The 16,275-nt window shown below is 33.4% G+C and overlaps 1 protein-coding gene across 8 annotated transcripts; it reads left to right on the plus strand.

Annotated features, from left to right (window-relative positions):
- Positions 1-904: 904 nt before the first annotated feature.
- Positions 905-15,921, plus strand: LOC18440411 (chalcone--flavanone isomerase). 8 transcript variants are annotated; one of them, XR_016039730.1, is made up of 5 exons: positions 905-1,123; positions 2,652-2,875; positions 4,926-5,125; positions 9,448-9,570; positions 10,290-10,427. XR_016039730.1 is itself a non-coding variant. In XM_006850558.4 (5 exons), the coding sequence occupies exons 2-5, from the start codon at positions 9,456-9,458 to the stop codon at positions 15,816-15,818; spliced, it is 666 nt and encodes a 221-aa protein (XP_006850621.1). In that variant the 5' UTR covers positions 4,792-5,125; positions 9,395-9,455; the 3' UTR covers positions 15,819-15,921. The 8 variants fall into 8 exon arrangements, 7 of the variants coding, with proteins under 7 accessions (XP_088701759.1, XP_088701760.1, XP_088701761.1 ...); XM_006850558.4 differs by lacking the exons at positions 905-1,123; positions 2,652-2,875 and adding exons at positions 13,659-13,882; positions 15,651-15,921 and having other exon boundaries at positions 4,792-5,125; positions 9,395-9,570; positions 10,290-10,448; XM_088845632.1 differs by lacking the exons at positions 905-1,123; positions 2,652-2,875 and adding exons at positions 13,659-13,882; positions 15,651-15,921 and having other exon boundaries at positions 4,860-5,125; positions 10,290-10,448.
- The last annotated feature ends 354 nt before the right edge of the window (positions 15,922-16,275 follow it).

Genomic DNA, 16,275 nt, shown 5'->3' on the forward strand with positions numbered 1-16,275 from the left:
ACACGAATCTTGATCCGCTATTCTACTCTTTTAAAAATCATACCCTTGTTTCTCATAAAAACAAAAAAAAAATCTAAATGGCTCTTTAACTGAGGGAATAAGTGTGCAATATTACTGATTAGGCAATATTACTCATTAGGGAGAATGCAATATACAGCCTTCAAAGACTTAACCATACCAATCACGTCCAACTACTGAGGCCTCTTATGTATGTCTTTACCAGTTTGATTCAAGGCAAAAATTGAGTTTAGTTAAATATTGATCAAAACAAACGTTTCGTCAATTTAAATAGGCAAAACCACTTTGATCAAACATAATACGATATATATTTTAAAATGGGTGCAGTTAGCATACGGATGCATCCGTAGCTGTAGAGGTAAGGTGCACCTTCAAATTTTATCATGGTATATAATTTTGATGAAAATGTTCTTAGTATTATCTCAAAATCTATTTTTAGATCTAGTTATAAAATTTAAAATTTAAAAAATAGTTAAAATCAAGTAGATCTATAAACATATGAAAATCTTGAAAATGGACGGTGTAAATAATATGTTGTAAAATTCACTATTTCTGAGACTTAAAATGCTTTTTTTTTCGTGGTCATACATCTTGATGTCGAGATGATCAATCAAAGGGTTTTCAACATTAAAACTACGTTTTCCCATGGATTTTTGAAGTGCACCTATGGTTCTACATATGTTCTACATATAAGGTTGCAAGCATATATAAACTTTTTTCCTTTCCAAAGTACATCTCTTTTTTTTAGATAAGGGAGATAAGGGGTTGGACCGGTTTTTCCCGGACCAGCCGCTAGCCCCCAACCATTTTGGTTCCCAATCCGGTTGTACATCGTCTTAACGTTTGGTTTTTCTCTCACACAAAAGTTGACCAATTCTAAAGTTTTGATTGTAGATCGTTTTGAGATGTTTTGGTTAACTCTCGTGACTTGAGGTTTTGGTTGCAGGTGTAAGGGGCGTAGAGAGAGGAGGAGTATTTGTGAAGTCTACATGTATGGCTCTGTACATGGAGGAAGCTGCGGTGTATGATTTGGAGCCCAAATGGAAGGGAAAATCTGCAGAGGAACTGCTGGCCTCCCCCAACTTCTTCATGGACATCGTAAACTGTACATAACTATTCTTCAATCTATCTTTTTACTGACCCAAATTTTCGATCCTTCTACTCATCAAGTTCCTCTTCTTAGCTGGAAAATTATTGGGTTTTAGAGTAACTACAAATAGGGTGGTATTAATATGCAACTATTAGGGGTCGTTCGGATCCATGGAAATGGATTCCATGTAAAAGGTATTTCAAGAAAAGTATTTTTTATAAAATAGATTTCGGTTGTTTGGATGCTACATATATGAATTTTTTTTTGTTAAATATATTTATTATATTATTCATTATAATACTATTTTTAATTAAATTTGAGATAGTTTCTCTCTCAAAATATTTGAAAAAAAAATTCTCTTTAAAAATTTTCAAGTAGTTTCGTTCTTTAGAATTTTATATAGTTTTTTCTCTAAAATTTGAAGATACTTTCTCTCTTTAAAACTTAAAATTTAAGATAATTTCTCTCTCTAAAAAATTTGAGATAGTTTCTCTCTCTAGATGTTTTCATTACTTTCTCTCTCTAAAGCTTTAAATTTGAGATAATTTCTCTCTTTAAATATTTTGAGATAATTTTTCTCTAAAAAAATATGAGGTAGTTTCTCTCTCTAAGACTTAAATTTTAATATAGTTTCTTTTTTTAAAAAAATTGTGATAGTTTCTCTCTTTAAATATTTTCAAGTACTTTCTTTTTATGAAATTTGAGATAATTTCTCTATCTAAAAATTTTAAGATAGTTTCTCTTTCTAAAACTTAAAATTTAAGCTAAAAATTTTCAAGGCCTTTTTTTTCTTTAAAACTTAAAATTTGAGATAGTTTCTCTTTTTAAAAATTTTGAGATAGTTTCTCTTTTTTAAAATTTTGAGATAGTTTCTCCCTCTAAAAATTTTGATCTAGTTCCCTCTCAAAAAAATTTCAAGTATTTTTTCTCTAGAACTCAAAATTTGAAATAATTTATCTCTGTAAAATTTTTTGAGATAGGTTCTCTCTCTAAAATATTTTTGGTAGTTCTCTCTCTAAAAATTGATATAGTTTCTTTTTAAAATTTTAATACATTTTCTTGCTCTAAAGATTAAATTTTGAAATAGTCTTTCTCTCACTCTCTCAAAATTTCGAGTTAGTTTCCCTCTTAAATTTTTCATGTACTTTCTCTCTATAAAACTTAAGATTTGAGATAGTTTCTCTCTCTAAAATTTTTCAAGTACTTTATCTTTACAAAACTTAAAATTTGAGATAGTTTTTCTCTCTCTTTAGAATGCCAATACTTGACTAATAAAGCTTAAGCTTGTATGCTAGAATTTGAACTTTGGGATATAATATTTCAAATGCCAATACCTTAACTAACCAAGGTTTGAATCCTAGGATTTGAACTTGGAGGACAGTTTTTCCAACTGTCACCACATTAACCATCCAAGCTTCAGTCATTTTATGTAGAACTTAGCAATAGACATCATCTAATGCTCCTCACTTTTACTTCCCCTAGTATGTTGTTAATCTATATAGATGGTACTTTTAATTGGGTTTTGTGTTTGTGGCTGTGGCAGGCCCTTTTCAGAAAATGTCACATATGGCCATGATTTCAACCCTAGATGGTGAAGAGTTCTCAGGGAAAGTGGTGGACAAATTGAAAGCCATAATGGAAGCCTCAGGAACTTTCTCTCCACAACAATCCCTTTTGGCACTCCACAAATTCTTGGAGGCCTTCAAGGGAAAAATGTTGACTTACGGTTCAGCCATCTTCTTTGCCTATTCAAAAGCTGGGCTATTAGTAAGCACATCACAAACTCCTTGGTTAAGTGATGGTAGAAGGATCCAAGTTCAAATTTCGAAATTTGATAATTGGAGTTGCATGTGGCTGCAGCCTCTGCAGCATCCGATCAAGTGCATCTTGTGATGTTTGTTTTATCAGATGGTGTAAACAACTGCCATTGATGATGCCTTAGTGCAATATATAAAGGAAAATTGTTTCATGCAGGCAGAACCGCATTTATGCATATGCGGTCAAGAAAGTGTAAAGCATCCATCTTAAAGTTGGATGCAAGTAGGTCTTCCATTTAAAAACAATAGAAACTAACGGTCCAAATGTTTTCTTACTAAAATTATTATTTCTAGTTTTTAACATTTATTTATTTCTTCTTATTCATGATCTCCATGTTAGAGATTACATGTCCTTAAAAATTAAGTCTTAATATCCATCTCAAAAATAGATTTATTAATGGGCCCGCATTTCTACATATGCGGGCTGCATAGAAACCGCCTCCATATTTAAAACATCATGCATTTTTTATATAGGGTGTTGTTTTTATAAGGTTGCAACTTTAAAATGCAATCCAATTTAGCGCACCTCAAAATTTTATCCGTATTTGACATCAAGATGTTTGAATATGAAAAGAAAAAAAAAACATTTTGAGTCCAATAAATAGTGCATCTTGCAACATATTGTATAGACCGGCCATTTTAAAGATTTTTATATGTTTATAGGTCTACTTGATTTTTACTATTTTTGGAGTTAGAAATTTTATAATTAAATTTTTCACTTCAAAATTGTATGACTTAGTCTTGCATATTGCACACCGCATACAACACAAACCATCCAATGCTCACTATTCATGCACAAAGTGCAGAAACATTACCCGCACTTATGATGAGTGTTGTGCACTTATGATGAGAGTTGTGCACTAATGCACCATTCGATAGCATTACGTTCCCCAAAACACATGCATTTTAGTACTCAGCCTTGTGCACTGCGCACCGCGCATAACACAAGCCACTCAATGCACGTTGTTTATGTGCAAAGTGCAGTAATGTTGCCTGCATTTATGACGAGCATTGTGTACTTTCCCCAAAACTCATATGCTATATATAAAACATAATACATTTTATATAGCGTGTGGCTTTTATAAGGTTGCAACCTTAAACAATCCAATGAAGCCACACCTCCAAATTTTATTATGACATGTAATTTTGGTGTAAAAACTTCAATTGTAAAATTTTAAACTCCAAAAATAGTTAAGACCAAGTAGATCTATAAACATAGAAAAGTCTTGAAAATGGATAGTCTATATAATGTGTTGCAAGATGCACTATTTATGGGACTCAAATTTTTTTTTTTTTCCAAATTCATACATCTCGATGTCGAGATGATCAAATAGATGGTTTTTCAACATCAAAACAACATTTTCTGATGAATTTTTTAGGTGCATCTTTAATCCTACATTTTAAGATTGTAACCTTATGTAAACTTTTTTCTTTTATATATGTTGTGAAAACATCTTTTTTAAAATATAATGAAATGGTTGAAAAATACCAGACCTATTGTTTTTATTTATTTTAAAGAATTGTATGTTATGAGTATCATTTACCTTGCATGCATGAAAGTCCAACCACCCTTATCCATCAGACATGAAATCCAGCTGTTGATTTCCAAGTGTTTTTTTTTACTTTTTGCCCTTTGAGCACTATCTTCCACACGAAATGGTTAGAAGTGATTTTGACCAGACCAAATGTAAATGGTTTTATTATATACTTTTTCATTTTCTAAATACCACAGGTTCAATATTTCTTACAAACTTACTAATAATGTATTCCTTCATGTTAATTGGTTACCTATACATAGGCCCCACTGTGCACCTAAAATGGTCCAAACGTACCATTTATTGAACCTACCTAACCTAGGTTAGAACCGAGAACCTACCTAACAATAATCCCTGCATCGAGTCTCTTATTTTCTCATTTTTTGGAGTCTAGTTTCTAAAATAAATCATATTTTTTTTCTTTTTTTCATCTTCCTCATCTTTTTTATTCTTTGTTGGTTGAAGATTGCGATCACTGAAGATGGGTCGGTTCCCGAACAAGAAGATGTGATGATAGAAGATAAAGCCCTCACGCAGGCTCTTTTGGATTCCATTATTGGGGAGCACGGGGTCTCCCCTGCTGCCAAGCGCTCTGTTGCGAAGCGTCTCTCAGAAGCGCTGAGCAAAGCCTAATTATTTAGACTACGTTTCCTGTGTTCTTTCAGGTTTGAATAATAATGTTTACTATGTTCTGTGTTCATGGAACTGATAAATGGGAACTATTTTTAAGTTTCGTGATAGTTTGATTTGTTAGTTTTGCTCTTATTTTGATGTCTTAATTTCATGTTATTCAAAACAACATACGAGTAGGACCTCTAGCTAACTATGCATGCTCACAGTTGACATGTAGATAGATCAAGCATCAATATAAGGGTATTGAAATGTAGCCTTGACCTACAAATTGTAACACCAATTAAAAGCCCCTTAATACCATACTACGGATACTAGTGGGTTCATGCGCGTTGCACCTGGCTTTCGGCACTAAAATATGAAATAATATAATATTATCTGACATGGTAAAGAATAAGAAATGTACATATTGTTAATTTTTGCCACCTATTAAGTGAACAATAGATTATATATGAATATTAAGCTATATCTTAAGGTTCAGCATACTCTTTATAACAAGTAAAAAGCAAGTACATTAACTATAGAAAAGTATTGAAAAGAAAGGACACTATATTTTAATTATGTATATTACAAGGAAAGCAAAACAACCAAAGTTGAAAATGTTTTAAGAGTAATGATCCTATGAGACCCTCCCACACCTATATGTGTAGGACCTCAAAGGATCACCATTAAATTTGACATAGATCTCTAGAAAAGTCAAGTCCCACATCCATGTGATAACTTTTCTAGAGATTTGTGCCGAATTTAATAGTGATTCTTTTGGGTCCTACATACATGGGTGTGGGAGAGTTTCATAGGATCATTACTCATGTTTTAATAATATATATGTTAAGAAAAATAGAATAAAAAGTAATTCAATTTAAGGCATACGACATTTAAATTTATTTCAATATCTTGAAAAAATAAAACATCTAAGCTTGAATACTAGCAAATTTTTAAAGCTTTTTTGGCATAAACTTTAGGGAGTTCACTAAACTAATTGTTCTATTCGTACATCTCTATCTCTCTCTCTCCAACTAAAAACATGATCCAATCCACATGTTAAGCATGCTTATGTAAATATTTACTTTCATAAGTGTTTGCGTGCGAAGCTGCATCCATTACTAATGTGAGATCAACTCAAATTCATGCAATACAAGTTAAAAATTAAGGCGCTCAAATTATAGATTTAGAACTATCATTGAACTTATAGATCTAATCTTTTTCAAAATCTAGGCGCAGCACCAGCTGTAAATTCCAACCAGTAGATCACTAAAAAGCTAAATTCTAACTTAAACTAAGAAATAAAAAAACAACTAGAAAAAAATAAAACAAAATTTTTTTTTTTAAAAAATAATAAACAAAAGAGAAAGGAACATCACATACCTGAAAAACCTGAAATTAGGGCATGTATAAGTACTGCTGGTTGATTTACACCTTTTGGTGTCTACTCTTGCTTTCTTGAAGCATGGGTTTAAAGGTTTTGGATCTAGGAGATTTTATTCCTAGGATTTTTATTTTTGAGAATTTTTTAGAGGATTTTGGCTTAGGGTCTTTGGCCTAATGTTTTGTAGGGATTTTTTTAAATTTTCTTGAGGTTTTCTCTAATTTTATAGGGATTTTAGGATTGTTTCTATTTTGTTAGGGACTTTTAGATGAATTTCTTAATTTTCTTAAATTTTTAGGCTCTTCTAGGATTTTTTCTAATTTTTAAAGTATTTTTTTAATTTATGAAATTTTCTAGGCCCTAGGGAAATTTTTACGGATTATTCATATGATTTTTTTGGAATTATTGAGGGGGTTTTATATAGACCCTAGGGGTATGGTTGAAATTTAAGGTATTGATCTTAAAGTCCTAATCCAACTGCGATAGTGGCAAATCAATGAATATTTGGGCTTCTAATGTCCAAAAACTTTCAAAGAGCTCGTCTAAGGCCTGTCTAAGCCCATTGTGCCTACACAAGATAGCCCGTGATTTTGCACACACAAGTGGTCGAGGCTCGTGCAAGCGACCAACTATCATTGTTTTGAACAATTTTGTTTGGGTCATAACTTTCTAACTGCAAGTCGGATTCAGGAGATTTATGGATCATTAGATAGCTTGTGACATCCTCTATAATTTGGAACCAATTTGGTCTAATTTGAATTACTTTTGATGGGTCTACAAGGTTAGGACTTTAGAACCTCAATTTCATGTTTTTGAGCATCAGATTGGTGTTTGGGATAGTTTTCTAGATTTATAATGCTCAGGGGTGTCTAAGATGACTATTTAAGGATAATAGGATATGTTTTCAGTGACGTAGGGACAATTCTAAGGGGTCTAGGTTTACTAAGGTTCATTAGGTTTAGCGTGATCCTTAAGATGTAGACCTTGAGGTTTCTAAGAACACCTTTTATCAAAATTTTTGTAGCGCACCTATAGTTGCCCCTATTTGTTATTTACCTTTCATGACAAAGAAGTAGATGCTTGAGACATGATGGAAGGAAACTAAGGGATCATTCTTTTAAATGATCAGAACCCTTTGGAAAGGCGGTGCGTCAATGAAATTTTGGTATGTAAGACATTGAAATCCAACAATATTGTCTTTGAGGCAGTTAAATGGTCTTCGACAATCAGTATGCACACTTACAGTCATCAAGATCCATGCTATCTTTGAGCCGGCTATATTTTCTTGTTGAGGTCACCACAATGCTATCTAGAATGCCCGTGTAGTCATTTTCACTTTAGGCCTTTTCATTTTATTATTATAAAACTCTTACATGAAATCATTCCCCAACAATCTTAAAAAAAAAAAATTATATAAGGTGTCAACCTTATATTATTGTAATATTTTTTTGGGTAAGTCAGAGGGTGGGAGAAGGCCCCTATCCCAATTTTCATTAATTAAAGTGGTAAGTTAGTGAGAATTTGAGCCCTTACCTTTTGGTGAGAAAGGAGTTAAAGACCTCACCATGGGGCTCGACAAATCTACCGCCAAATCCAAGGCCATTCTAAAAAATAGTGGTGAGTTAGTGGGGATTTAGGCCCCTAACTTTTAGTGAGAATGGAATCAAAGACCTCATTATAGGGCTCCAGTATGACGTACCATCGGAAAAGGTTCTAAAAAACCCTCATATTGATCATCTCAACCGCTTGATGTATGGATATGAAGGAGAAAAATAATTTTCAACTCATAAAAATAGTACATGTTATCGCATTATCATCTAAACCATCTATTTTAAAAAACATTAAGCGTTAATAGATCCACTCGATCTGTACCACTCTTAGTGCTCGATCTGTACCACTCTTAGTGCTTTAAATTTCACAATTATGGATTAATTGTCTCAAAGCTTTTTAGTACGGAATGACATTTTTGGGCATAGTTTTGAAATGTGCCTTACTTCAATAGTATAAAGTTCACACCTTATACAAACCGCACCTGTAATTTTAAGATGGATCTAGAATGGAGGATCTAAACTCTTATATACCGTACATGCCATAACAGGTGTGTATTCCGCAAAAATTTATGAGTGGCATGTTTTGCACATTTTGAGATGGTGATCCCGCATGAAACATGCATTACTAACTTCAACTTCATCTTCCCCTCTGGAATTTCTTAACATTCTTTTAATAAGTGGAAGCTCTATAATTTGGTTGTTTAAATATAAAAGAAATAAGAATAGTCATTGAGTAATTCAGTAATTCTTAATTGGTTCGTAAAATTACGGATTGAAAAATCCTCTCAAGTGGTATCTGATGGAAGGAGTAGAAATAAACTATACTCCCAAAAGAGCAAAGCATACGAGCTCGAGAGTACAGTTCCTATTGCCTCCCAACGAAAACTATATCCTCTGAAAACCCAAGATGTGTTAGGGGAATCTTTTCATTGTTTTGGGAAGTTGAGAAAGAGAGTAAAAAAAGATAGAGAGAGACGGGGAAGAGAGGAAAAAAGTCGGTGGCTTTGAAGAAGGAAATTTGTTGCGTGAGTCAGCGGCCACAAGAGCCAGCTAACTCACAAACGTCCATCATAAAGATGGATGTTGTATAAAGTGTACCTTTCATAGATTCCAAATAGACGGTACACCGAAAAGTACTTAAATATTTTTAAGTTTAAAATTTTGGTTTTCTTTTCATATTTATGATCACCTTGGCTAGATGAATGAACATAACAAAATTAGATAAAAAATCCATGTCTAAAATGAAATTCGGAGGGGGCCACATGTGTACATATGAGTCCGCCGACTCATAGAAACCCATCCTTCGGAGAATATAAAAAAAAAATAAGTTTCTCCGTTTCCAAATAATAAACTGATTTGATGGGGTTGGTTATTTAAACTGTATGTAGGCACACATTACAACTCATCCACCGATCTCATCTCATCTCATCTGATCCTGTAGAGAGAGAGATGGGAATAGTTGGCCTTCCAGGCATGGAGGTGGAAGGAGTCGTCTTCTCTGCAACTGTGAAGCCGCCGCTCTCCTCCTCATCTTCCAAAAAGGATCTTGCTCTTTGTGGCGCAGGTTCACCATCTCTCTCTCTTTCTCCATTCACATCCACATATTCGTGGGTGTGGCTATTTCCATTGTTTTGGTTTCTAGTCTCTCTACATATTCGTAATTTTTAAGGCAATTTAACCAAGCCAAAACATTTTGTGCTCTCGGTGGTGCACGTTGTCTATTTACACCCTCGTGTAAAATCTGAGCAATTGTACTGTTTTTTTTTTTTTCGTAAAAATAATGCTACGGTGATTATTAGGTGGATTCCAAAATTTCTTATTGGAAAAACTATCCCAAGTAGCTTCGCAACAAGGAAAAAATAAAAAAATAAAAAATTCAAGTGGCTCTTTAATTGAGGGAGTAAGTGTGCAATATTACTCATCTGGGAGTACAACAAATACAGCCTTCAAAGATAGAACCATACCAACTATCAAACTAGTGAAATCCCTGGTACGTGTTTTTATCAGTTTGATTTAGAGCAAAAATTGAGTTTAATTAAATATTGGTCGAAACAAAAAGCTCACCAATTTAAATGGGCAAAACAAGTTTGATCAAACATAATATGATATGCCTAACTTTAAATTACATTTCTCTGTTTTTTTTTAGATTATAGTCGGACCTAAATTTCCCGAACCAGCCCCTAGCCCCTGATCATTTTGGTGGCCAAACCGGTTGTACATATATAGTCTTAACGTTTTGACCAATTCTAAAGTTTTGATTGTAGATAGTTATGAGATGTGCAGGTGTAAGGGGTGTGGAGAAAGAGGGAGTATTTGTGAAGTTTACATGTACGGCCCTGTACATGGAGGAAGCTGCGGTGTATGATTTGGAGCCTAAATGGAAGGGAAAATCTGCAGAGGAGCTGCTGGCCTCCCTCAACTTCTTCATGGACATCATAAACTGTATATATATTCTTCAATCTCTTTTCGACTTTTCTTTTCTATGTTTCCCAAATTTTATCTTTTATTGGCCCAAAATTTTCGATCCTTCTTCTCAAGTCTCTCTTCCAAGCTAGAAAATTATTATTGGGTTTTAGAGGAACTACAAATCCTTGGTGTCGTAAAGGGCCACATCAACCTAATGATGAGACTTAGAAACTATGCCAATTGAAATTTCGACCTAATGTTGAGACTTAGAAACTATGCCAATTGAAATTTCTGTCTTGAGGTATTTTGATAAATTTCTTAACTATTTTTAAAATCGTAAACCCCTCTCTCTCTCTCTCGTTAATCTTTTATTGGCATTTTGATAAATTTTAAAGGACCAATTTACAAATGGCCTAAAAAAATAGGGAAAATATGTAACGCTATTCTGACAACTGGAAATTACAAAGATGGTCGGTCAACCGGTAATATTTGTTTTTTTCAAAAAAATGCCCCTCAGTCCAAGAATGGCATCTTTGGACTGAATTTAAATTTTTACTTTAGTAGGGCAGTACCCCAAGATTTAGGGGAAATACCCAAGCGGTATGAGGTTAGAATCTTCGGACCAATCATTTCCCTTCTTTTTTTTTTTTTTTCTTCATAAAATAGCAGTCCGATGGTGGGGGATTGCCCCCTGGACTGAGCAGAGCTCAGTTTTAGGGTGGTTTGAGGTTAGAATCTTTGGACCGATCCTTCCCTTTTTTTTCTTTTGAAAAAATAGCAGTCTGATGATGGGGACCTCGAAGTGCCGCCTGGACTTAGTCCGAGGTCCCCATCCTCGGACCACTAGTTATTTTTTGAAAAAATAACGATCCGAAAATAGGAACCTCTTATCGCTAGTCTTTCACCCACCTAAACATGGCATTATTTTCCGCTCTTCAATGACCCTTCCATGTGCCTCTTTTTTCCCTTCCCTCCCTCTCCGCCAATCTCTCTCACTCAATGTTCGTAAAACCCGTCGATCTAACCGCTAATCGCCCGATTAGATCGGAACCGGTCAGTGGCTGGTTCCGATTTGGGCGGTTTTGGTGATCAACCGATTTCTTAAAGTTTAAATAGAATACTACTTCATATTTATATCAAATGTTTTAGAATGGTGTCTTGGTTAGCACTGGCTATTATTGTTTACACGAACCGTGGTTTGAATCCTGCCAACAATCGTTCAAAAAATTGACTTGCCCACATGAATCGAACTTGAAAGTTTTTGTAAAAAAATAATTTGTTATTAAACCCACTAACCAATGCACCATATACTAATTAGTTGCCATTTAGATCTATTAATCAATATGTTATTTATTACGTATTTACAAAAGGAATGGTCTACATTGTATCTAACTTAATTTTTTTTCATTTTCTTCTAAAAAAAAGGTTGGTCAAGTCGATTTTTAACACTATTTTAATATTATTTACATTATGGTAAAGGTTTTAAAAAATTGTGGTCAATGATACCCACTTTTATATTTTTCCATCTTTTTCAAAAAATTTTAAAAATACCCTTAGCCACAAATCGATTCTTTAAAATCTTTTTTTTTTCAATAACTTTCAACTTCATTTGAGTGTGTTTTGTTTTAATTACATTCTTTATATGCTTTTCATATTTTAGCAAAAATTTTTTTAACTTTTTTATTTTTTTAACACTTTTTTGATCGTTCAGGACTTGTACAGTTAGAGCCGTTGAATCGATCGGTTTACCGGTTAGACCGGTTAAATCGCTTCCAGGCCCATGTCTAGTTAACCATTCCGGTTCGATTTTACGAACACTACTCTTACTCTTTCTCTCATCTTTGCTGCCTAAAAACTCCTTCCTTTATCGTTTTTCATAAACTCGTCCAATGCTACGAAATCCCCCAAAAAAATACATAAATAGAATTGAGACTAGCGGTCCGAGATTCCTATTCTCAAACCGCTACTTTTTCAAAACTTAACGAGTTATCCGATGATGGGGACCTCGGACCACCCTCAAATTGAGCTTCACAGTCAAGGGGCAGTCTAATGTCACCATCATCGGACCACTGTTTGTTTCTACAAAAAAAGAGGGATTGATCCAAGGATTCTAACCTCAGACTGCCTCTAAAACTTGGGGCACTGCGCTACTGAAGAAATAATTAAAAAATAATAATTGAAATTTGGTTTGAGGATGTTATTCTCGAATCGATGGGTAATTTTGAAAAAAAAAAATATCACGGGTTTACTGAACTTCTTTGTAATTTCCCGCTACAAGAGGAGCATTTCCTATTTTCCCTATTGTTTTGAGTCCATATGTAAATTGCTCTTTTAAAATAGTGAACCTTCCCTCTCCCTCTTGTGGATGCATTGCATTGGGTTGAGTGCCATTAAACTTCATAATATCTCTCTCTCGCTTGTGGATGCATTGCAATGGGTCGGGTGCCAATAAACTTGAGAATCAAAGAATTTCCTATCATCATGTTGTTTTAGAATAGGAAAATGTTTATATAAGTGCCGAGGCTTCAAACAATCAAAGGCACATATTAAAACTTTCGCCAGAAGACATTGTTTTGATGCTAAAAAATCTTCAAATTGATCATCTCGACCTCAAGATGTATGAACATGAGAAAAAAATAGATTTCAAGTTTTGGAAATATTGCATCTTGTAATGCATTTTTAGACCGTCAATTTTCAAAATTTTCAAGGTTTCATAGATCTGCTTGATCTATATTATTTTTAAAGCTCTAAATTTTATAATTAGAGATGCAAATAAATTTTAAGGCTATCACTAAGATTTCAAGTATTAAAACCACATTTCTCGACACTATTTGAGGGTGCACTTTAATTTAATTGTTTAGAGCCTCGGTCTTATACAAACCACACCCTTTAGAATAAGCCATTTTCTTTCTTTTTTTTTCCAGGAAATTTAAAGGTAAGATTTAAAGTTGGGATATAGTGTTTAAAATGTCAATAGTTGACTAATGAAGCTTAAGCTTGAATGCTAGAATTTGAATTTGGGACACAATATTTCAAATGTCAATACCTTAACTAAGGCTTGAATCCTAGGATTTGAACTTGGAGCACAGTTTTTCATATGACAACACATTAACTATCCAAGCTTCAGTAATTTTACATAGAACTCAGCAATAGACATCAAGGCCCGGTCACTTTTACTTCCCCTAGTATGTTGTTAATCTATAGGTGGAACTTTCAATTGGGTTTTGTGTTTTGTGGCTTTGGCAGGCCCTTTTGAGAAAATGTCACATGTGGCCATGATTTCAACCCTAGATGGCAAAGAGTTCTCAGGGAAAGTGGTGGAGAAATGCAAAGCCATAATGGAAGGCTCAGGAACCTTCTCTCCACAACAATCCCCTTTGGCACTCCACAAATTCATGGAGGCCTTCAAGGGAAAAATGTTGACCTACGGTTCAGCCATCTTCTTTACCTATTTGGAAGCTGGGCTATCAGTAAGCACATCAGAAACCCGTTTGTTATGTGATGGTACGAGGGTCCAATTTTGAATTTCAAAATTTGATAATTGCAGTTGCATATGGCTGCAACCTTTGAGCCGTCTGATCAAATGCATCTTGTGATGTTTGCTTGTATCAGACGGCGGAAACAACTACCATGTGCTTTAAATAAAACATTATGGAATTTATTTATGTTGTAAATGCATCTTTTTTAAAATATAATAAAATGGTTGAAAATGTTAGGACTATTGTTTTTTATTTATTTTAAAGAACTGTATGATATCAGTGCCATTTAATTTATCTCGCATACAAGAAGGTCCAATCGCTCTTAGACATCAAATCTAGACATTGTTGGCATGGAGTTCCAAGTGCTTTTATATATATATGTGGGTTTGTCTAGAGTTAACAACCCCTTAAAATACAAAAATAAAACTTAGAAGAGGTTGTGATGGGTGTATATATATAAAAAGATTATTACTTTTTGCTTAAAAAATATTGTAATAGGTCAGTTAACTATTAAACTAAGACAAATTTGAAATTTTTACAAATAATGGCATTTTGGAAGTTAGTGTTTACCTTTGTTTGTTAGTAAAAATTTCAACTTTACCTTTTATGGAGATGACAAAAGTACATCTTGTCATGTAATAATATTTACAAAATTACCCTTTCAAAATTACCCTTACATAATGATGAAGTTATCACAAAAAGTAACTTTTTTAAAAAAATAGATTACAAAATTAATAAATCCACCCTTCACAAATCTCTCTATCTTTAACCTTTGTAATTTGAAGGGTTGTAAAGTTTAGATTATCGTAATTTGAAGGGTTGTAAAGTTTAGATTATCCTATATATATATATATATATATATATATATATATATATATATATATATATATATATATATATATATATATATATATATATATATATATATATATATATATATATATCTTTTCGCCCTTTTAGCCCTATTAGAGTTATACTCTTCCCTCATGATTCCACATGTTTGACTAGGGTTGATGTTGACCTTATTATACCAAATGTAAATAGTTTTATTATATACTTTCTCAATTTCTAAAGGGTGTGGTTTGTATAGAGCGGAGGCTCTAAACAATCAAATTAGATTCTACCTTCAAAGAGTGTCGAGAAATATCGTTTCAATGCCGGAAAGTTTTGAGATAGCCTTAAATAATATTTTCATTTTTACTTTTTGATAATATTAACCTATATTTTCATCTTTCGTTATAAAATTCAAAGCTTCAAAACTAGTGTAGATAGAGCAGATCTATGAAAGCCTGAAAATCTTGAAAATTGACGGTCCAAAAATACGTTACAAGATGTACTATTTTCAAAACTTGAAATCCATTTTTTTCTCATGTCCATGCATCTTGATGTTGAGATGAGCAATTTGGTGATATTTGGGCATGAAAACAACCTCTTCTAGTAAAAGTTTTGAGGTAGGCTCTAATTTGATTGTTTAGAGCCCAGTCTCTATATAAACTTTTCACATTTCCAAATACCACAAATTATACAATGTTCTTACAAACTTATGAAGAATGTAATCCGTTATGGTAATTTGTTACCTATACCCCAGTGTCCACCTAAAATGGTCAAACCTACCATTTGTTGAACCTAACCTAGGTTAGAACCGAGAACGTAGCATTGAGTCTTTTCTTTTTTCATTTTTGGTCTCGTTTCTAAAACGAATCATATTTCTCTTTTTCTTAATTTGTTTTTTTTTTTTTTTGATTTTTTTTTGTTAAAGATTGCGATCGCTGAAGATGGGTCGATACCCGATAAAGGAGATGTGATGATAGAAGATAAAGCCCTCGCGCAGGCTCTTTTGGATTCCATTATTGGGGAGCACGGGGTCTCCCCTGCTGCGAAGCGCTCTGTTGCGGAGCGTCTCTCAGAAGTGCTGAGCATAGCCTAATTATTTAGACTGTATTTCCTTTCTTCTTTCAAGTTTGAATAATGATGTTTACTGTCCTATGTTCATGAAATTGATAAATGGGAACCATTTCTGAGCTTCATTATAGTATGATTTGTTTGCTTTGCACTTATTTTGATGTCTTAGTTTCATGGGGAAAATTACATCCGTACCATTATTATATGATGGTAAAAAAAAAATGCGATATTTATATGGAGGCCATGTCTTTTTGATTTTTCATTTTTCTAAGTTTCCCCATTGTAATGTTTTAAACATCACGTATTAAATAAATTTTTTGATTTTATGACTACTTTCAACCTAGGTTAAATGTGTTTAGATGTTAGAAACATCGGACCGCCTTAAACTTTCAAAAAATGAGATCTAAATGTGGTTCGAGATTTCCACTCTCAGAAAATGAGGCCTAAATGCGGTTAAACCTTCAAACAATGAGGTCTACATG

Source organism: Amborella trichopoda, chromosome 8 (assembly GCF_054954075.1).
Source record: "Amborella trichopoda isolate Santa Cruz 75 chromosome 8, AtrichopodaSantaCruz75HAP2 v2.0, whole genome shotgun sequence".
NCBI classification, from domain to species: Eukaryota; Viridiplantae; Streptophyta; class Magnoliopsida; order Amborellales; family Amborellaceae; genus Amborella; species Amborella trichopoda.

Bases quoted from the DNA above. Each gene is read 5' to 3' on its own strand.
- LOC18440411 (XM_006850558.4), top strand. From the start codon at position 9,456: ATGGGAATAGTTGGCCTTCCAGGCATGGAGGTGGAAGGAGTCGTCTTC. The intron at 10,449-13,658 runs GTATATATATTC...TGGCTTTGGCAG, and splicing joins CTTCATGGACATCATAAACT to GCCCTTTTGAGAAAATGTCA. The intron at 13,883-15,650 runs GTAAGCACATCA...TTTTTGTTAAAG, and splicing joins ATTTGGAAGCTGGGCTATCA to ATTGCGATCGCTGAAGATGG.